The 21,796-nt window shown below is 52.0% G+C and overlaps 1 protein-coding gene across 2 annotated transcripts in view; it reads right to left on the bottom strand.

Annotated features, from left to right (window-relative positions):
• Positions 1-2,111: 2,111 nt before the first annotated feature.
• The window catches only part of BAZ1B (bromodomain adjacent to zinc finger domain 1B), a 42,971-nt gene continuing 23,286 nt past the window's right edge, over positions 2,112-21,796 (bottom strand). Inside the window, exons 11-19 of one of the 2 annotated variants that reach the window (XM_064677678.1) lie at positions 17,505-17,603; positions 16,907-17,084; positions 16,242-16,427; positions 12,224-12,371; positions 10,579-10,726; positions 8,798-8,916; positions 6,477-6,625; positions 4,754-4,857; positions 2,112-4,224 (exon numbers count right to left, since the gene is read on the bottom strand). In XM_064677678.1, the coding sequence (XP_064533748.1) occupies positions 3,858-4,224; positions 4,754-4,857; positions 6,477-6,625; positions 8,798-8,916; positions 10,579-10,726; positions 12,224-12,371; positions 16,242-16,427; positions 16,907-17,084; positions 17,505-17,603 (1,498 nt within the window). In that variant the 3' untranslated portion in view covers positions 2,112-3,857. Of the gene's footprint in view, positions 4,225-4,753; positions 4,876-6,476; positions 6,626-8,797; positions 8,917-10,578; positions 10,727-12,223; positions 12,372-16,241; positions 16,428-16,906; positions 17,085-17,504; positions 17,604-21,796 lie in introns of both variants that reach the window. The other variant, XM_064677679.1, reaches the window with a different exon arrangement.

Raw genomic sequence — 21,796 nt, forward strand, 5'->3', positions numbered from 1 at the left:
GCCAGGGCACGGGCTGGGTGGGGGCTGCCCGGGGGGGGGCACAGGGCCACGGTCCCGTGTCGGGGGTGCAGTCCATGTGCCACTGTCCCCCCCGGCTGCTGAGGCCGGAGCCAGCTCGGTGCACCTTTGGCTCACACACCAGGCACACGGCCCGGCGCTGGTGCCCGCCCGGCGGCACCCCTGGGACAGGCTGCCCTTGAGCACCCGGCGCCTGCCAAGGAAGGAGCCGCTGCCTCTGGAGCGTTTGCCCAGATAACCCGGCCCAAGGGCCCCCGCTATCGGGCACCAGTGGGGCCGCCGGCGCCCACCGCCACCCGCTATCGGCCCCGGCAGTCCCGCTGGCTCCACCAGAGCCTGCCAGCCCCGAAAGCTGGGCACGGCCAGGATACAGCTCCACAGAGCCTGCTCCAGGGAAGGGCTGGCTCCCGGGGACACCGCTGGCTCCTTGTCACAGCCACTTTCAACCCCGTGCTGGGGAGGCTCAACCTCCCTCCCTATGCCCCACCCCAAGCTCATCCCTGCATCTCCTCTCCATCATCCTCGGGGCAGCCCCAAAGGGCACCACCAAACGCACGGCTGGAGTGAAGCCCCTCTGCAGGGGGCAGGTGGGGCTCAGCACTGCCCTGGACCTGCAGGGCAGCCCCCGGCTTGGGCTGGGCTGGGCCGGGCTGGCTGCAGAAGCTGGGATGGGCTGGCTGCAGAAGCTGGGATGGGCTGGCTGCAAAGGCTGGCGTAGGATGGTTGTGGAGAGTGGGGATGGGATGGCTACAGAGGCTGAGCTGGCACTGCCACTGGGTGGGAATGGGCTTGTGGTACCCCCAGTCCTGGTCCAGCTCTGCATGAAGTGGAACCTCGTGCTTCAGCACTCTCTGAGCCATGAGAGTTATCCCCCCTCACATGGACAGACACTCCCTCCAGGTTTGAGTAGCAGAAGGAAAGCTGCTGTGCTCTGGGAATATGCTAAAAACCCCATTACCCAGACTATTAATTAAGAATTAAATCATGAGGAAGCCCAGGGGGCCAAGCTCAGGCCTCCTCTTCCCGAGGCCCTGTGGGAACTCCAGCAATCGCAGGGGTTTGTCACAGGCAGCCCCTGGGACGGGGCTGTAGCGGGGCCAGGGACTGTCCCCCAGCCCCTGCTGCCCTGCCAGGTGTGGGGACAGCTATTTATAGCCCCACACAGGACACCGATGCCATGGAGGGGCTGCTATAAAAAGCAAGTCCCCAAAAGGTCTCGGAGCAGATGCTGGTGAGAGATCTCCGCGTTGAGGCCTGGAAACGTCCCAGCTGGAGTCACACTCGGATTCACCCAGGTCCTGTTGCACGGCCAGCAAAGCCAAACCAGCTCCTGTGGACAGGGGATGAGGCTTCTCCAGGAAAAACAGCATCTGTCCACTGCCAAAAGCCTTCAAGCCCTCAAACCCATCGGGACTTCCCTTCCCAGCAGTGCTGGGCCTGGCTGCAGCACTGCCAGGTTGGATCCTGGGCAAGGAGGATGAGGACACCCATGAACCCATCCCTCTCCTGGGCAGTGTGGCACTGGCAGAAACAGGCAAAGCCTTGGCCAAACCCTTTGTGTCACAGCTGTGGGCTGTCAGCAGCCCTGGGCCATCACCACCCCAGCCATGCTGCCCTGGGACACAGCAGGAATGGTCCTTGGTGCCAGCATGGCTGTGGTTGCAAAACAAACACCCCAACACAAGGGAAGGGATGTTGGAGGCAGCCAGGCCATGCTGGGGCCAAAGAGCAGAGACACCCCAGCGCCCCATGGCTCCCTCCAGGAGTACCCAGTGCCACCCTGCATGGAGCAGGAGGACAAGTGTCACACTGGCAGCCTGCAGAGGGACAAGGGACCCACGGGGGTGGCCACCACAAGGGCTGTTCCCCTGTCCAGAGGCAGGCAGAGCATAGCCCTGTCCCTGGTCCCTGGGGAGGGGGACAACACACAAGGCCACACCAGCAGTGCTGGAAGCTGACCCGCTCTCCCCTTGCTCCACAGCTCCATTCTCCCTCCAGAAATGTGTGATGGAGGCTCTAGGAAGGCAGAGGTGAGACATCCCAGAGAGTCCCACACCAACACCAGGACCCGCAAAGGACTCGCACGTGCCACGTTTACAAACACAAGTACATAATGTTTATTCTTAAGTTTCCAATTTATTACAAGTACAGCCCTTGGCAGAAACCCCCTCCCCCCAAATGACACTGATTTTTTTAAAAAACGTACAGTTCCAAAGGTTCCACCGTGTAGGACCTGCAGGAAATGTTCTCTAGGAAACAGGACAAAACAGCCTCTGAAGGGACGTGCGAGATACAAACGTCAGTGCTATTCCGTGGGGCAGGGAGTGAGGCTGGGGAGAGGGAAGGGGCTGGAAACCTGCCTCATCTGCAGCCATTGACAGCCCAGAACTGAAACAAATACCTGTTAAAAAAACAAAAAAAAAACCAAAAAAAACCCCAACCCTAAAAAGTTCACAAAACTAGGCTGCAATTCTAGGCTGCAGTTTGTAATCGATGGTTCTTTTCTTCTCGAATCCCAGGAGCTGCAACAGCTGCTTTTGCTTTTCTGTGACAAAACCAGCACTGAGCAGCTCTGTGGCCCATTTGTTCCAAATCGAACACTTCTGGGATAAAAAGTTCAAGCCCTGATTGTATGATCCAAACCTGTCATGATGGAGAGGGGATGAGAAAAGGTTCCTTAGGGAAAAGTCAGCATCTGGGGTGACAGGAGCCAGTGCTGGGTCGTGGCACAGGATTGGGCTGACCAGGGGAGCACGAGGGAGGGTGTTACTATAAAACATGGTGAGAGCGTGGCTGAGAGGGACTGGGACTCCCCTCCCCAACAATTCCCCTGCTGTAACTCCTGCTACTGGTAGGAAAATGAGTTTTAAAGAGGGGGAAAATATAAAGCAAACACGATTTTATATAAACTGTACATGTGCCAAAGCAAGACAAGGGTATCTTACAGGTGTTCTTTGTACAAGATCACAGCTAGAAACAAGCCACTTTCAACTAGAAAATTAATTTAAAAAGTTACACAGCACATGTTTCTGCTGCTCCCCTGGCCCCGGAGCTCCCTCCGGGCTGTGCAGACACCCCCACCCTCCAGTTTGCTGCTGGCACTTGGGGCATCCAAAGGGCTGCGTGACCGTGGGCAGCTCCAGGTGAGCAGGGAGACTCCTCCTGGTATGTACAGCTGAGCTCAGAGCCCTCCTCGGAGTGAGACCTCCAGGGATTGCTCCCCGAGGAGAGGGGGAAGCAGGAGCACCTCGGAGCAGTTGGGATGCTGGTGAAAGCCGGCTGGCCGGACACGTAAGTGCTCGCTCGCCCCACGCAGCCCCGGCACCGGGGCTCGGCATTAACACCATATAAATATATACATACAAGCCCGAGCAGCCCATTGGCCTGATGGCACCCAGTCCTTCCGTGGAGCAACATGATCCCTCCCTGCTGGGCTCCCAGCACTGGCAGCACACAGTCCCACTGTGCTCCGGCTGCTGGCGGAGGGGAGGAAGCGGCTCATTCCCAGGAAGCCGACGGCGCCCGAGCTGGAGTAGGCTTGGTGCTCCCCTGCCCAGCCAGGCTTGGCCGGGCCCTCCCCACCTTCCCCTCCTGGCAGGACAGACTCGTGAAGAGCTTTGTGGATTTTGCAGGAAGCAGTAAGTCATCTCTGCTCAATGGATGACCAAATACTTGAGGAAATTGCAGAAAAATTAAAACTAGGACGGGCCAAAGGGAAGGCTGGATTAATAGAGAAGTGCCTGCTGCTTCCCAGCTCCCTCCAGATAACCCATCCTGCTGCCCAGCAGCACCAGAAGGCCTGCTCCAGCTCTGGCTCTCCCCTTAAGTCTCCCCATCCCTCATTTCTTCCTTTTCCGCCCCCGGGAATGTTCAAGGGGCTCTGACTCACTGTCCCCTTCCTGCTCCTCCAGTCCCTGGCCCCTGGCAGAGAGCTGCTTGCGTTTCCTGCGCACATACGTGTGGCCTGGTAGGTGTTTGTGCACCATGTCAATCAAACACTGCTCTGTCTTCTCCAGGCAGGACAGTACGTGACTCCCGTTCTGGTTGTAGCGCTCGGCGTTGGAGAACACCTGCTTCATGTCGGACAGGAACTCCTGCACGGAGCGGTAGTTGCCACAGGAGCACTTGCTCTGCATAGTCTGGAAGTCCATGGGGTTGCTGATGACCTCAAAGTAGTCTTCAGCTTCCTCCGTGGTCACTGGCTCCCTGCCGAAGGAAGGGCCACAGGGATAGGAGGGGAATGCCAGCTCCGGCCACACAGTGCCGGGCTGCAGAAGAAGGGGGTCCTCCCACTCCTTCACCTGCACCCCCCCACAGTGCTGCAACAAGCCCAAGCAGCACCTCAACAGCCCCACAGACATAATAGCCCCATGGCACAGTGATGGGAAGGACAGGAGCCCCAGGAGCTGGTCCAGGTACAGGGCAGGTCCATAAACTCCCTCAGTGCTCCAAAAATCCTGGGGGCTGTGGAGAGCACCCACCCTGCCAACTTCGGCCCCCTGCCCAGCACCCTCTGCTCCACCACCTCAGAAGGGCCCCATGTCTTCAGTCCAGCCAAAGACTAAGAACATGGTGGTTTCTTCTGGAGCAGCTCCTTCCCAGCCATAACTTGCTTTTGGAATCCCAAGTCTCCCAAGTGGATCTGGCAGGACTGTGGCATGACCAGCCCACACCCCCACACTGCCTGTGGCCAGTCCTGCCTGCGGGGGAGGAGGAGGAGGCCACCTGCCCTCACCTGAAGGGCCAGCTGAAGCGGTACTTGATCAGCTTGCCCAGGATTTCCTCACACTTCTGCAGCTCGAGGCTCTGGCGACGCGCCGTCCTCTTCGTCTGAAGGACCTGCCCACACAAAGGATGCTGTAAAAGGAGGGAACCACTACAGGCTTTGGAGTTCAGCAAACAGCTCTGAGGCCAAAGGAGCCGGTTCTTAGCACAGGAAGGACATTTCTTTCCTGTGAGGGTGGTGAGGCCCTGGCACAGGTTGCCCAGAGAAGCTGTGGCTGCCCCATCCCTGGAAGTGTCCAAGGCCAGGTTGGAGCAACCTGGGATAGTAGAAGGTGTCCTTGCCCAGGGCAAGGGGTTGGAACAAGCTGAGCTTTAAGGTGCCTTACAATCCAGGCCATTCTATGGTTATGCAGTTTGAGTTCCAGGATGGGAGTCCCATCCATGAGCTTGGGGGGGAACAGCTCACAAGCAGCCTGGCTTTCCTCCAGGGACACGAGGCTTTTTCAAGGTAACTTCAAAGACAACATGGTCTCAACAAGCAGCCAAAAAACAAATGCCAGCAAATGGAGAGTGTGAATTCCCTGTCCCTCCTTTCTCCAAGGCAGCACCCGAGGCAGAGGGAGAAGCACTTGTGCTGCCGTTCTGCCACGGCAGAGCTGACTGTGCCATTTCAAATCCCAGGGAGCAGCTGGTGCCCAGAGCGCTGCTGTCTCTGCACAGGCTCAGCACAAGGTCAGCCCGGGGACCTGCCACAGATCACCCCCAGCACAGGGACATCCCCTCAGCTCTAAGGGCACAGCTCATGGAATGTTGCCGCTGAGGGGATGCAGGATGATGGGAAGGCTCCACAACACAGAGCGCTCAGTATCCTGACCCAGCTCCGGCCTCTTTCCAGGACAAATGGTGAGTCCTAGCAGAGTCCTCTACCCCAAGCCAGTATGCTGTCAGAGATGTTCCAGAAAGATTTTCTCCACTGAAATATCCCTGTGGCAGCCCATGCTGGGCTTGCTGGCTTGGTTGCCCTCCAGTCTGACACAGCCCACCCCACACCCAGCATGAGCAGCAGTGAGCCCACAGACCATGAGGAAGGAGAGTGACAGGACACACCAGCACTAGTGCTGGCCAGAGGACAGATGGCAGATCTGCAGGGGGCTGTGACGTGGCCGTGGGGCTGGAGTATCCTCACGTATCCCCCGTGGTGTGTCCCTCCCCAGGGACAGACACTGCAGCTCCCCCCACCCAGCACGCACAGATTGCTCTGTGCAGGAGCGTATGGTTTTATTCTTTAAATGTCAAGTGAAACCTAAACCAGCGAAATTATGTCCTGGAGGTTGGGGAGTGACCATACGGACAACAACTGTCAGAAGACGGCCAAGGCTGGGGAGCAAGGGTCCAGCATTGCTGGCATTCCCTGGCCATCCGGGACCCCTCAGTCCCCCACCTCTCCACAGAGACATATGGATACTATTTAAAACCCTTTAACAAGCTGCAGGCTGCCTGCTACTCAAGGGGACAATGTGTGAAAGCGGCTGGGGAGGGATGCCTGGCATATCTGTGCTCCGTTTGCACCGGGCCCTTAAGGATATGCCTCCTTTGTTAACCCGCCCCAGCCCAGCCCGGGCTTCCACTAGGATTCAGGGTATTTCTCTGGGAAGGGGAGGGAGGAAGCGTGCCACCTGTTTGGTTTGTAACTCATGAAGTGAGCGGCCTCTGGGGAGCAATTTGGCTCTTACCAGCTCATCGATGTCTGCGCCGTTGACAGGTGCCGTGCGCTGCCGGGGTCCCCGGGCTGGGTTCAGTGCCTGCTTCTTCCTCTGGTGCCTTCCCTGCCTCGAGGAGTACATGGAGCCCTGCTTGCCCCGGGCTGCCCTCCTGGGCCTCACTGGAATAGATAAGCAGAGGGCTTAGAGCATCTGGGAGCAGAAACCACCAGCCCTCTACCCCCCGCGCCAGGCTGAGCCTCGCTCACGGTGACCCCCACGACACCCGGCCTCACGCCAGCTGTGCTCTCACACTCTCTCCATTGGGCATCACCTCCTGCCCGAGGAAGCCACGACAGGCAACAACCTGCTGCTAAAGAGTGCTCACACGCAGCAGATCCTCAAGCAGGGAGACCTGGGAGCTCCCAGATTGTCCGCTGCGGGTCCTGGTGAATCTCCCCCTGCAGAGCCAAGTACTAAGACCCCGACATGTCACTTGAGGGAGTGTCAGGGAAGCAATGCAAGGACAGACAGGTGTCTCAAACAGAAATACAACATCTCCTCTGAAAGCACCAGGAGCAGAAACTTGGAGTTTCCCCAGTTTTTGGGGATGGGTGGTTTTCCAAGCGTTTCCAAGTGGCCCACACGGTGGGATAAGCCAGCTGCTAAGCCCCCCTGAAAAGGGAGCTGTGTGCTGGGGGAGTGTCAAGTTACCGCAGCCGGGAGCTGCTCCACGTGCTGCAAGTGGGAAACAATGGGATTTTATTCCCCAAGACCAGGGCTGCTGCATTATATCCCACAAAAAGGCACTTGCCTGTGCAAGCCTGCCTGTCAGAGCTCCGCACCGGCGGTGCTGACGCACTCCCTTGTCTTAAGTTTCTCCGCGTGTATCGGGAGAATGCGTTGGCCTTCCCAAGTCAAACCCGTTCCACCTGGTCCCAAGTCCTGGAGCAGGCTGTATCCAGCAGGCTGGATCCCTCAGCTGCAGGCTGGGATGCAGCCCCGTCCCATAAATCACGGTGCCGGCCCCCCGTGCGAGGCGTGTGGCGGGGCCGCGGGACGTCTGCCCGCTGTCACTGCGCTTGTGTGTCAAGCGCGCGGCACGTGCTGAATGTCTGACAATCCAACATTCTACGTTAGATCCCCCAGGATAAACGCCACCAGGATTAATGGGACTTCTCTATTAAAACAAAAGTTTTCCACGGTGACCTTTCCATGTTAATGCTCTTTAAAGCCAGGGGTTGCATTTAGCACTTTATTTTTAGTGACTGTAGCCCTCTTTTGCTATTGTTTGGAAACCTTGGCTCAGCTCCTGCCTTGGCCATGCAACACAGGCTGAACACACTCCAAGTGTGGACATGGATACGCCGCAGGACAAGCAGCGTGCATAGCTGGGGTACCAGTGAGCCTCCCTGAAACCAGAATAAAGCAAGGGAATCAAGACTTAGGCCTGGATGGAAACCCTCAAAAGAACATGGGATAATCCTCTGGGTCCCAATCTCTGGATTCCATCTGCCCCTGGTTAAGACAACCTGCAGTTAATGTTATGTCAGTCAAGGGCAGTTTGACAGAAGGCAAATGCTGGCAGTGTGCCCTTCCCAGATTGAGCTTTTCAGTGCAGCAAGTTGCCCAACTGAGACTGAATCTAATTCTCCTAAACCCAAAGTGGATACACAACTAAGTGGAGAAGCAGCCATTGAGGAGTCTAGAAATCCCTCTTTTATTCCACCTAGCTGCTCAGGAATGCTCCAGTAACACATCCCGAGTGGTCTCTGTAGGCGACCAAAGGGTCCAGGCCACACTACACCTGGAGCACTGTGCCTTCCCACTGGAATGGGCAGAGGAAGTGCTAGTCCTGTTTCAAAATGCCTCCTTGCCAAATCACTAGAAGTCCTGCACTCAAGGGGCCATGAGCTGGTGGGAAGAAGAAAAGCAAGGAGAGAGGGCTGTGGTTAGAGCTCCATAAACATTTATAACTGTTTCCAGTGTACCAACAAACCCTGTAGGCACAGGGACTGCCAATCCCAGGAACTGCTGGTGCTGCTGCCCCCACTGCAGCCTCTGCTGATTCCTCCCAGCCCCTGGAATGGTGTCATCAGTGTCCCCAGGGAGTGACTGGGCAGCAAGTGAGAGCTTGCAGCAGTTTCAATCTTTGCTAGTGCTGACCCCATCACAAAGGGCCAAGGGTTCACTGCAGCTCCACAGGTAACCACAGCCTTCCCCTGGGACATCTCCCACTGTTTCACCTGCTTTGTGTGAGGAAAAGCACAAGTCCCAGATAGGATCAATACTTTGCACACTGAAGGCAGAAGGTTAATATTTTCTGTTAGTTCCCTGCATGGTCAAAGCCTTACATTTCAGTCCAGCAACTTCATAATCTTCTTCCTCCTCCTCTTCCTCCTCAGCATCTGGTTCATCAGAAGCTTCCTCACCTTCTTCACCTTCATCTTCAGCAGAATCCTCTGCATAGCTCCTAGAATAAGGCAGGTAAACATGTCTGTGGCACCAGAACCTGGGCATCAGCAGCCCTGGGCCCCCAGTGCTGTTTGTGCTGTACAACAAACACCAGCTTGGCCCAAAGCAGTGCAGAGTTGTAGCTACAACTCAAAGGGCACTCCCCAGGCTGAATATCTGGGCTGAAACCACCCCAACAGCTGGACTGGGGTATTTTTTGGTGTTCCAGGCACTGTGACCACATGACAGTGCATTTTAAGACTGGGATTGCTGTGGAATTATTCTTCCTTGAGAGGATGAGCTCCTGTTTTACCCAGGTCTGCAGGCCTGGCCTAAGGAGTTTCAACAGGGGGGCTTTTTCCTGCTGGAATATTTTCCCTATACTATTGGAAACAGATTGTTTTCCCTACACTATAGGAAACAGATCCATGAGCAGAGGGTCAGGCTTCTCACGTGCCAAAAGTCACCGGACCTCCTTGCCCAGCCCATTCCAGCTTCTCACCTGTGTCTATTCCATTAAAAACCAGGAAAAAACCCAGCATGCACAGGCAAAAGGGGACACAGGTAAAGCTGCTGTGGGAGTCTCAGTCCTCTGGAGAAAGAGGATTTTGAGCAACAAAAGCAATAAACTCCCACAGCACAGGGAGGTAAAAGAACTCCCAGGGTGACATTCTTTTCCTGCCTCAGTCAGGAGGAAAAGAGTAGAAAGCAGGTAACAGGACAGGTGTTCTCCACCTGATGGCTCTGGTCCAGGAGTTGAACAGCTTGCAGGTGACTCTGCCACATCAAAGTAACCATGATCTCAGGCCAGAACAGCTGCCTTTAAGCCCTGTCATTTCTGTACAAGCCTGAGGAACTCTTACATGGTCTCCAGGGAGTAAGTAATACTCTTAAGGCCATACACCACCTGCCCAGTACAGGCTGGCACACACCTCTATTGTGCTGCTCCTCTGCCAGGGAGGCTCTGTTGGCTGTTTCTCTGTCAGGTGCCACTCGACAGCCTCACCTCTGACACACAGGGAGATGCAGCACAGTCACCATCAGCACATGACAGACACTAAAATTCTTAACTTCCAGCCTGTAGTTCAAAAAACAATCCAACCCCCTGCTGTCAAGGGGCAACTACTCACTTCTGCTGAACGGAACAACTTTGATTCCTCCTCAAATCACGTTCTCTCTGTTGCTCTATAAGGTGTTACTGTGTTGTTCGGGTTTATCAGGTCCAGAAAACCATCAGAGTGGCATTTTGTAGCCTGATTTGTAGCAGCAGAGGAGGGGTTGAGTTGCAGCCTGGAGTAATGTCTGCTCTAACTTACAAGAACACCCCAGTAACTCAACCCAGGGGCCCACAGCGTTACGAACTCCATGAAAAACCAACCCAACCAGCTGCTCAAAGGAAACAACAGCCCTCAGTGCAGCTGAATTTAGTGGGTGTTTTGTGCATGTTTTCACTGCCAAACACAAGTTATTTATTAAAACTCCTGAAGCTGTCATGGCTCAGTACCACACAGGTGTTCTGAACATACAGCCCGAAAAAAAATAAATCGCTTTTCTATCGTTCCAGTGCCGTTTTAACTGGGCGATTTCAAACCTTTCCAAGGGGCTCTGCTTCGGGCTGGCTGGGGTCTCGTGGAAGCAGGGCTGGGACTGTGCAGTGGTGAAGGGCAGGAGGGTCACTCACCTGCCCCGTGAGCTGCGCCGGGCAGTGGAAGGTTGGCACGCCGGGCACTGCCACTCCCCGTCCGGGATCTCGTAGAGCGCCGGCCGCAGGCAGAACAGGTGGAAGGCCTTGTTACACTCGTCACACAGGATCAGCTTGTCATCCTCACCTAGGAGAGGGCAGCTCACTTGTAACAAGGGCCACTGCCCTGCTCAACCTGAGGCAGAAGCTGCTGGAGGGCTGGACTAAGCAAGAGCAAGATGCAGAGTCCCCTCTGAGGGCAGGGACCCTTCCTCTGATGGCCTTTCTGAGGGACCTTTCCTTCTCCATCCCACCATGGCAGTGGAAACCAGCAGTGTTTAAAACCAAACAGAACCGATGCAAAGTCCCCTGCCCTGCAAAGATTTCATTGAGGCAAAGGCAGAAACCTGCCTAAGAGGTTCCACCCAGCCAAACACAGGGAAAGAGAAGTTTGCTGCAAAGATACCCCAGAGCTCTAAGAAGTTCTAAAGGCAGCTATTCTTGTTCTAGCCTCAATCTGGTTAACCTGCACAGTATCTTCTTTCTACTCAGGGTAGCAAGCCTACATACAAAATCAGTATGCAGCAGGACTAGTCTCTCTGTGCTTCCCACCGATGCAGGGAAACAGGGAGACAGTCCCACGCCAGCTTTCATTTACTGAAGAGGAAAAAATAGAAAGTGCAGAGAGCTTGCCAGCACATCTCTTTAACTTCCCAGTTCCTAAATTCTGTGAAACTACCACATCAGTCTCAGCTGAGATCTCCCCTTACTTCTTCCTAGAATTTCCTCTCAACAGCAGGTGGACAGTGTTGCCAGTGGTTTGGAATATCCTTAAGGTTCCACAGTGAAGGAGGATGTTGCACCAATTCAGCCCTTAGTTCTTTGAAGAGGTGGATGGCAAAGCCTTTTGGTAAACAAAAGTGGCCCAGCACTCCCCCAAGCTCTGCTGCCCTCATTTCCCACTAGTTTTAGCAAACAGAAAGTGAGACAAAAAGCACGTGGGGAGGCAGAATGTACCACCAGGCTCTTTCCTCCAGGCTCCCATCCAACAGGAGAGGTTATGGCAGAACAAATACCAGCACCCTGTCACTGCTGACACCTCGTCTACTTCCCCCTCCACCCGAAAGACTCTAAAGCCCTTCACATCCTACAGAGCACACAGAGAAAGTGGTCCCTTGTCACCTGTTTGGTGACTTCCTCAGCTCATTGAGCAGCTCTGCTCCCACTGTGCCCTGGGAGCAGCATCATCCCACCTCGCTTTTCTCATAATAACCTTCCCAACCTGTCCTTGCTTGCTCCTTCTCTAGAAGAAGGGATTAACTGACAAGGCTCAGAGACCCAAAGACCATTCCAAAAATGAAAGCAGGGAATGGACAGTGGCACAAGTGTTCCCAGAAGGATTTGTAGATGACTCGTGTCCAAGTACCCTAAATATCCAGGGGACAGCAGCTCTGCAGTGCTCTGCAAGGCCGGGGACTGGTTTCGTAAGAATGGTTTAGTGGAGTCAGGGTCAAATGCTTTTGTGAGATCACTGCTGACTGTAAATCCTGACATTCAAAACTCAAAATACAGCCACAGGCACAGTGACAGACTCCAAGGGCACGTTGTCTAAGCAGGGCCTGGAGGGGTGACAGGAACGCGTTACCTTTCTTGCGGCACACTTTGCACCTGGCGTTCTCTGCTGACATGTCCCACTTGATGCAGGCGTCCAGCATTCCCAGCAGCACGTGCATCCGGGAGAAGGTCTGCGCCTCCCGGATCGCCGTCTTCCACTTCTCCATGGCTGAAGCAACCTGCAGACAGACCTCACAGCTTACACACAGTCTGGAGATGTTTTCATATCCTTTAGCTGGGGCCCTTCTAACCAAAGCTCGACTCTGTATTTCTTTCCTTCCCTGTTTTCACCTCAGCAGCCCTGGTTGTGGTTTATCCATATCCAGCCTCTCTGGATCAGACAGTTTGTTCATAACAGTCCACCCCCCTTTTGCATTTCACAGCCAGGTTGAAACAAGCTACGTGAACACCGCTGAATTCCTGCTCTGAAGGTCTAACCCAAACAATCAGCAGGCTGAGAAAATAAAAGGCAGAAATCTAGCACTGTAAAATGTGGGATTAAAGTCAGGGAACAGTTGGCAACCCCACTGGAGGGAAGTGGATTGAAGTGGCCTGTGCTGCCCTCCAGTGGGTACCACAGAGGCACCTGGATATCAGCAACACACTCCTGGTCCTCCTGGTCCCTGAGTTGCTCAGGTGGAGAGGGGACCCTGTGCCATCAGCTACAGGCTTGTCCTTCTGTCACTAAGCTCCTCAGGTGGAGAGGGGACCCTGTGCCACCAGCTACAATCACACTGGACAGGCATTTGGAGCCCCAAACGTGAAACCAGCCCTGAGACAGGATGACTTCAGCACATGGGAAATCCCAGAAGGAGCTGGGAGTGAGGATGACAGCATCAAAGCTGAGCTTTGCACCAGGGCAGCTGTGGGGCCTGCACACAGCAAGGCCCATGGGAACCTCACCCCCAGCTCAGGAGGTCTGGAAACACCGTTGTGGTAAATCGGAAATGCAGCAGGACAGAAGTGATGCAGAGCCATGTCCCACTCCAGTGGTAATCCCGTGCTCTACAACAATGAGGTGATGGCCCAGACATGACAGGGACATAATAGGACTCAAGTCAATGTTCTTCTACCCCAGGAGAATGAAAAAACAAACAGTGAAGTGTCAGATGGGAAAATCCAAACTCTGCAGCTGACAGCAATTTGGGAGCCAAACAAAACCCGGGAGTTTTGCAGAGTTGCACATTCTCCCCTGACTGAATTTGAGGAAGCACAGCATATATTAGATGCTTGGAAAAACACACAAACTGTTCTGAAATGCCAACATCCTTGCTGCCATTGCTGGTGTGATCCTGGAGCCCAAGCCATCACAGACAACCACTGCCCAGCCCACTGTGGAGGTTACACAGCCCCTGGGCTATTTCTTTGCAGAACATTGTTGAGGTGCTTCACATACTGTGTAATTGATTTTCCAAGGAACTGTTCCATGGGTTTTGCTGTTAACATACTGGGTAACTGCTGGGCCAAGATAAATCTGCAAAAGCTGTTGGCAAGTTTTGCTCAGATATTTCTCCCCAAGTCTGTGGAATTTAACAGATTTCTAGCCTTGCTTCCCAAGCATCAGGAGACTGTGGCATTTGAGCAGTACTGGTATCAAGGGAGTTCTGGTTGCCAACTAGGCAAAATGGGAGACTGGAAGAAGTAACTGAAATCCCCTCCTGACTGGAGAGGAGCAAATCTAGCAGGGAAAACAAAACAAAAACCAAACCTCAAAATACTAAAGGAAAAGTCCTCGGTCACTTGTCAACAACCTCAGAGTGACAGAAAGCACCTTCTCTGGCAAAGGTGGACAAAGCCTCCAGTTGAAAAGGCTCTCAGCTGGGATCCTGAGCTGACAGAAATCCCGTGGAACAGCTGAAACTGGAACTGCTTGGTTGTGAAGCTGCTCTTTAAGGGATTGTCTACAGGTAAGACTGACCCTCCCCTTGCAAGCACTGCTGAAAGCAGGTCATGGGGGTGATAACACATCCAGAACCCAGCCATGCTCCTCTCTCTGCTCAGGCTGTTGTCCTGCAATGTCACACTGCAAACAGGTCACATATTTCCTGGCCTATTCTGAGACAGTCCAGTGTGTTACCACCACAGGAAATGGGAATGTTTGTACCAACAGAGGCACCGGACTGATTTTCAGGAGCAGCCCTAAGCCAGGTCTCACTGCAATCCTTTGCCACTCAGCAGTGTGAGCTCCAGCCATGCAGCTGAGCCAGCAGGAACCCTTAGTACAGACAATTATGTCAGCAAACGGGTGCCTGCTAAGCCATAACTTGTTTCTCACAGGGAAAACGAGACATAACCATACCACAGGGCTGCAATTCCATTCCTGAAGTCTGGAAGTACATTGAGTGTGTTTTTCCAGTGTGGCTATGCTGTATTTTACCTGCTATGTGCTCTCAGTGCAGTTCTGGCTCAAAAGGCTTCATAATTCTTGGCCTACACAGCAGATTTGTCTTTACAACAGTCTGCCTGGCAGTCAGGGGTTTTCATCAGATAACTATATCTAAGAACTAGGCTGCTCTTTCAAGGTCATCTCTAAAGGTCTTCTGCTTTGGCAAAAAGAAAGCTCATTCCAGATAAACTGAGGCAAAGAAAAAAATAATCCCTAAAGCAAACAAACCAACAAACAAACCCAAACCCAAAAAAGCTGAACATTGCACTGCAGAAATAAATGCTCCAGAGACAATGGCACAACACCAAAGTCAGAGGGCAGATTCAAAACTGGCAATGCTTAAATACTTCAGAACAACTGAGGATTGTGAAAATTTCAAGTGTCTATCCAAATTATCCTGCTAACAGGGCAATCCCACAGCCTAGCAAAGACCTGATGTTCAAACAAGGGTTCAGCAGACACTGATAGGAGTTTAAAAAAAAACAACCACAAATCCACACTAAAAAACCCACCCTCAGTACAAGTCACAGAATTGTGGAATGGTTTGGGGTGGAAGGGACCTTAAAGATCATCCAGTTCCACCTCCTGCCATGGGCAGGGACATCTTCCACTAGCCCAGGTTGCTCCAAGTCCTGTCTAACCTGGCCTTGGACACTTCCAGGGGTGGGGCAGCCACAGCTTCTCTGGGCAACCTGTGCCAGGGCCTCACCACCCTCACAGGGAACAATTTCTTCCTAATATCCAATCTAAACTTACTCTGGCAGTTTGAAGCCATTCCCCCTTGTCCTGTCACTCCATGCTCTTGCAAACAGTCTCTCTCCATCCTTCCTATAGGCTCCCTTCAGGTAAGCATCTAATACTTCTTTTTTTAAGCTGGGAATGTCAAATGCTTCTGTTGATTCAATTCTGATATTGCTGCTTCTGCTGCTGTCAGTGATCAGTCAGGGCAGAGCACACTTTGAAGGGGGCAGTGGGGAAAGCCTTGTCACGGGGCACTAACGTCCTGTTCAACTTGGTGCATAGAAACTGCCCCCAAGCACAAGTCCCCCCCTGAGGGGGAAACACTGGTACAGCTCAACTGCCTGCAGGACCTTTCCCAATGCTCCTCAGCTCCTCTCCATCCCTTTGATTTGGAGGGATATGTATTTAGACCCACAATACCCCTTTTTCTCTCCTGCAGGCACACACAGCTTGTTTGCCCAGACATCTCCATGAGTGTCACACAGCCAACAACTTGTGTCTCCTCTTGCCTGACACTGGAATTTGATCTAAACCTCACTTCTCTGCAGTCACCAGAACCTCAACAGGTCTCTTTGTGGATCAAGGGCACCACTAGTCCTCTCTGATGGATACAAATCTTAAGTTCTGTGAAAATGCTCCATAATGTGCTTTTATTAAAGAGAAACTGTACAGAGGGAACTTGACCTATTTCCTGTCATAGAGGGAAAATTAACTGCAGCTCCTCAGTATTATTTTGATTTTCCCTATACCTTCACTCCTCAAAATAAACAGGGAACACCTGGCCCCTCAAACACCATACCCACTGCACTCCAAACCTGAAATGGGAGGAAGCTGCTCAGGATTTAGTATCCCATGAACTGTACTGTCCCTGCTCAGAGAGTTCTAGTGCAAGACCAAAACAGAGCCCTGAGGTGAACAATACCTTGGCTTCTTCTGCCATTTTCTTGTCTTCATCTATCTCCTCAGCCTTGGCAATGTAGTCCTCTCCTTGGTGTTTCCTTCTCTTCTGCTTGGGGGCCATGAAACCTTGCAGAAACTTCTTCACAACCCCAGCCTGGAGTGCAATCACACACTCTCCAAAATCCTTCAGGCTCTCCAGTGAGTACACCTGTTGGGAAGAGCATATGATCCCATAACAGCTGGATGTCTCTCCGTGCTGTGTAGGTGGGTATGCCCTGCAAATGGACACCTGTGATAACCACACTACATTAGGTATCTACCACATCTTGTTATGGAATCAGCATATTGCTGCTGTTTCAACAAGACATGCTGGCTCTGATGTAAAAGATAAAAATCACCTACAGAGTTCTGCTAATGCTCCACAGAGAAGTCTGCTGCCAGAATTAGGAAATGGGACAAATGAACAGCTGTGTAGGACGCCCAGCTCCAACATTATGACCCACCTACACCAAAAGGACCCTCAAGCCAGCAACGTGTCATCTTGAAATAACAGTTTAGAATTAAAAGACAAATGAGAAAACTGATTTTCCTGTTCCTCGTGTCTGAGGAAAACAAAAAGACTCCAGGCCTTCCACAGGAAGTATCAGCTCACACTTGTCTTGCTCAGTACTTTGCCTGTGCACTCACTTTTGCTTCGTACTCCGGTGTCACATCGACGTATCCCAGGCCCCCCTTCTGCAGCCGCGTCGCAACCTCGATCAGGTCACTCCGGAGGTAGTTCAGCAGCTCCTGGTTGCCATCACAGGATTTGAGGCCCAGGTTCTGTTTCCGAGCCAAATGGATGGAATGTGTGATGTCCTGATACCTGGAAAATCAAACGCAGCCTTGGAGTACAGAGCACTGCCCCGGGAGCCGGGCAGGCTCCAGACAAAGGTCTCCATCGGGAGTCACGAGCTCCAGCAGTGCAGAACGTTCTTTGAAAGACACCTGAAAGCACGTGGCAGTTCTGGCTCAGAGTGAACCAGCACTGCCTTTGTTCCAGTTTCACGGAGCAATTTAAAGACTGACAGAACCTCCTCACTGATCACAGCGTTACTTATCAAGGACCTGCAGTTACTGCCCAGGAAAACCAGCAATTTCTCAACCTCAGTGTCCTCCTCTTTTCAGCACAGGAATGACCAAAGCCCAGCCCAGGATGTTGCCCCAGGAATGGCAGGGATTGCTGTGCTGAGGACACACTTTGCCTTGGAGAAAGCACACGGAGGAGAACAAAGAGCAGGCTCACTTTTTCTCCAAGCGCTCTTTGAGCTGGCTCTCCCTCACTCCTTGGGGGTGCAGGCAATCCAGCAGCTCATCCAAATCCTTCTGACTGTCACAGAGAAACCTGAAAGACAGAACATGCACCATCATCAGCTAAGGTATCTCTGTGGCAAGAGAATTTCTTCTTCTAAATGGTTCCCAAGGATCAGTAGGCAGGGATGACAGGTAACCTATATCCCAATCCCCAGAGAGCAAGGTGAAGCACTTCCAGGAATGCTGGCAGAAGAATTCTGACTCAGGCTGGCCTTGTTTCACAGTCCCCAGATGTAGCCAATTCCAGGGTGAGAGAAAAAAAATAAAATCAAAATAAACACAGAACTGATTTATTGATGTATTTTCCCCACTAGGTTTATTAAAACATTGGCATTTGAATTTAGTCATCTACCCCAGGGACTCCATTCACTACACTGCAGTTGGTTTAAGTGATCTGAATGTCATGTTAGATGCACTGCAAGGATTAACAAGCCGTGCACTGCACAGCACAGCGATGTAATCATATCTTCTTTCACTAACAAGAGGTCTCCAGATTAAAAAGGGGATGTCCTGGCTGATCCCACAACTGCTGCTGCTGGAGCTGTGTCCCTGTTCAGGCTGTGTCCCTGCAAGTGCACAAGTCCTCCTCTCTAAGCTCACCTGAACTTCAAAGGTCAAGTGCAGGGTGTGAAAACCATATTCAGCAGCTTGAAACCTTCCTGCTCAGGAATCCTTTGGGACAGGGATGGCCACCAGCAGTTATCCCAATCTAAAAGGGGAACACTTTTGCAGAGTTCTCTAAACCAGGCATCCTCTCTGCAACTCCAAAGTACAATCATGTTTTCACGCTGGGTTGTAGATTTAAACTAGTTTTAAGGTTCTAAGGCAGCCTGAAATTCTGCTCTTTCCCTCTTATTTTTTTTTTCCAACTCTATTCTAGGATGCCACAGGGCCTCCTCACCTGATGGGGCAGGGATTCAACCTGAGCTTCAGAGCTCATTTACAGAAAATAAGACTAATTCCAAATCTTCTAGAAGAGGACTGTTCCTCAAAAAAAGGAAGTCATGGAATTGGAAAATCACCCTCATATGGAAACAACTGCAAAGGACCACTCTGTGATCCTTACCAGCCACAGAGAAGATTCCAGACCCAATTTTTCTTCTTGGGCACAAACTCAGATGAGCTGAGCAACAACTAGACAAAGATGCTGTTCTGCCTCCTCTTGGAATACCAGTCTCCACAGTGCTTATTTTAGGCAGAAATACTTACTAAATATCGGATCTGAAAAGAAAATATTTTGTAATTCTAGTGTGCTTGTATTAGGGGAATGGCCTCACAACTTGCATTCAGCTAGGAAATTAATTACTCTAATAAAACATAGGATTGTTTAAAAATGGAAGGAAAACTGTTTCTTGCCAGTCACCTGCTTCAGTACACCCAACCCTCTGCACCCTGAGATCAAAACCCTTGGCTACCACTGTCCTCTGCATCCCTCCCTGTGAGAAACAGGATGGAGCAACTCCAGATTTCCTTCACTCAGCAGAATCTGTAACCACCTGGAAATGGCATAAACCAAGCTCCAAACCAGCTGCCCTGCAGACACCCAGATTCCCAGGCACATTGAGATGGTTGCCCAGGTTATGATGAAACAACATCAGACACTGCTGGTGACAGATCGTGGGATCCAGCTGGAAAAATATCCAAGACAACCATGCCCAAGCTTTCTCAGCTTTCCCTCATGGTGGCAAATCAAGGGGGGAACTCCCTGCACTGTTTTGTCTTACTGTAAAAAGGAAAAGGCACTGGAAAGAGTCAGCACATGGCACTTGGATTCTCCAGTGTTTTGGGAAAAGACAATACAAGCTGCTGGGCAGCTGCAGAAAGCAGCTCCCATCCTTTTAATAAAGCCAGAGGTAAAGCCCTGGCACAACTTTATCCCTGCTGAAAAGCAAACTGGACAAGATAAAAAGAACATTTGCAACAGGTACCTGAGTCTTCCCCATTCACCCTGAGAGTAAGAACTGGGATTTCTGGGAGAGGGAACTGTTCTCCATCAGCCTGAACTCAAATGTGCAAAATATAAACACACCAGAGGCACCAGTGTTAGTCTGATTAGTAGCACTTTGCTGCTCTGTGCAGCCACAGCTCCTGGTTCCCAAACTAGCCCCAGACATTCCCTACTACCTGTAGGAACTACCTGCACCTCCAACTGGGGGTCAACCAGCTCAGGCTGGGAGCATGGACATGGTAAGACAGGGCTGGCATTTTAAAGGGGGGAGGCAATAGTAAGTCTTTCCAAGAGGGAGGGGAAGGTCTGACACAGTCCAGGGGGATGGGAAAGATGCCTTTGGGAGAGTCAAGACCAGATGGAAGTCTTCAAACTGACCTAGAAGGGGGAACTCCTGACTGGTGCAAGGGCTTCCCACATCCCTAAAGAACAGCCTTAGATTCTCTCCTGACATTTCTGGCAGCACAAGCCAGACTGGTCAGCAACCAAAACAGAAGGGACAAATGGCACAAGCAGCAAGTCAAAAGGAGCTCCCAGTATTCACTCAGGCTGAGAATTCCTCTCTGTTCTCAGGCTACAAGGGAGAGAGAAAGGTATAAAACCTGGACTAGGGAATGAAGAAATCGAGAGGACAACATCTAGAGGAGCCCAGGACCAGTACCTGCTCTGGAGGGTTGGTGGAAACAGGGGAACTCCATCTGTAGAGTATAGGCTTGAGAATGGAGTCTGTCAGCACCCACTCATGGTTAACTCAAATTGTCTGCTGAGGGGACCCGCCAAACCATGCTGAATTCCTAATAGATGAAGAACAACGGGAGTTACTCTGCAGAGATGCCACTGTTTCCAAAATTCAACTGCTTTCTGACCAGGATGAGCAAGAAGTCTCCTGCATGCTAATATCCTGCAAAGGCTGTGTGTGACCTGTGATTACTGCAGGGAAGACCAGGATATACACAGCTCCCAAGCACTATGGTATGGACAAACACTTCTTCAGGGACCACGTGCCCAGAAATTTTAAACAGGCAGATTTTTTTAATAAGCATCAATATCTGTGCAAGTGGGGCACAAGGTTAGGAATGGGACTGGGCCATCTGTCTGAAGAAGACAGAAGCAACCAAGTGTTTATGATTCTGTACAATGATTCAGCCTCTGCACTTTGAGGACAAAACACTGGGCCCTCTTATTTTTGGGGGCAAAATACTGAAAGCAGAACCACTTCTTTAAGACAGTTTTTGTAACTCTTGGCAGAAGTATGAAATCTATCTCTCTCAGTATCCTACCAGCTCCCATCCCATCCTCAAGGAGAAAAGGGGCAGGACTGTGAAATACAACTATTCAGAGTTAATTTGGTATTTAATTTCAAAGTCTCATTGCTCTGAAGTATAAAATGGTAAAGCTGAAGATGCTCTACGTGCACTGTGAGGCTACTCAATCCCACATCAGACACACCACTAGGAAAAGAGACAGACAGCAGGACTTAAAGCAAAACACAAAGAAATGAAACTTCCTGTGCACATGCCAACATCATGAGTTATGGCTGGAAGAGTCCTTGCATCCAAACAACAGGGCATGTACACAGCCAAGGACTTCACTGTGGGCTCAGAGCTCCTCAGGCTGTCCAAGGACAAAAATCAGCCAAGGAGGAGACTCTTCCATAACCATCTACGCTCAAGAGAGTCCTTGAGATGGGAGAGATCAATGACAATGGCCCCAGAGGAAAACACAGGAATAGGAATATGGATTTCCTCAGAGGGAAATTCTGGTTCCTGTCTATCCCCTGAAATAACAGCTCTCAAGCTGTCACTTGGCTTTTTGTGAAAGCTTACCTGTAAATGGTGGCAGCTGTCAGACAGGTACTTAGCAAACAAGCTCTTTGCAGCTCCAGAGCTTTAAGGAAAAGCCTTTCAGCTGAGGGAGCTTATTGCTTAGCTGCAGGCATGGCTTTGGGTGCCCTGTCAGTCAGGGAGAGGCAGCCAGCACAGCAGAGGGTGAATTAGAAGGGGTTATGTGTCCTTTGAGAAGCTGCCTCCGTGCCCCTGCTCAAGGCCCATGCCTGGCTCAGACCCTCCACCTGCATTACTGCACCTCCCAGCTGCCCTGCCTGGCACAACAGGGGCACAAGAATCCCATGAAAAAACAGCAGGTGCTGTGATTGTCAGCATTTAGAGTCCTTCCCAGCAGGGACTAAAAAGGACAGATATTGAAGACACTGTGGCCAGGCCAAGAAAACCCCACCCAGCTCAGTGTCTGATGTCTGAGTGGCCAAGGGGCAGCAC

Source organism: Pseudopipra pipra, chromosome 21 (genome assembly GCF_036250125.1).
Source record: "Pseudopipra pipra isolate bDixPip1 chromosome 21, bDixPip1.hap1, whole genome shotgun sequence".
Taxonomy (NCBI): domain Eukaryota; kingdom Metazoa; phylum Chordata; class Aves; order Passeriformes; family Pipridae; genus Pseudopipra; species Pseudopipra pipra.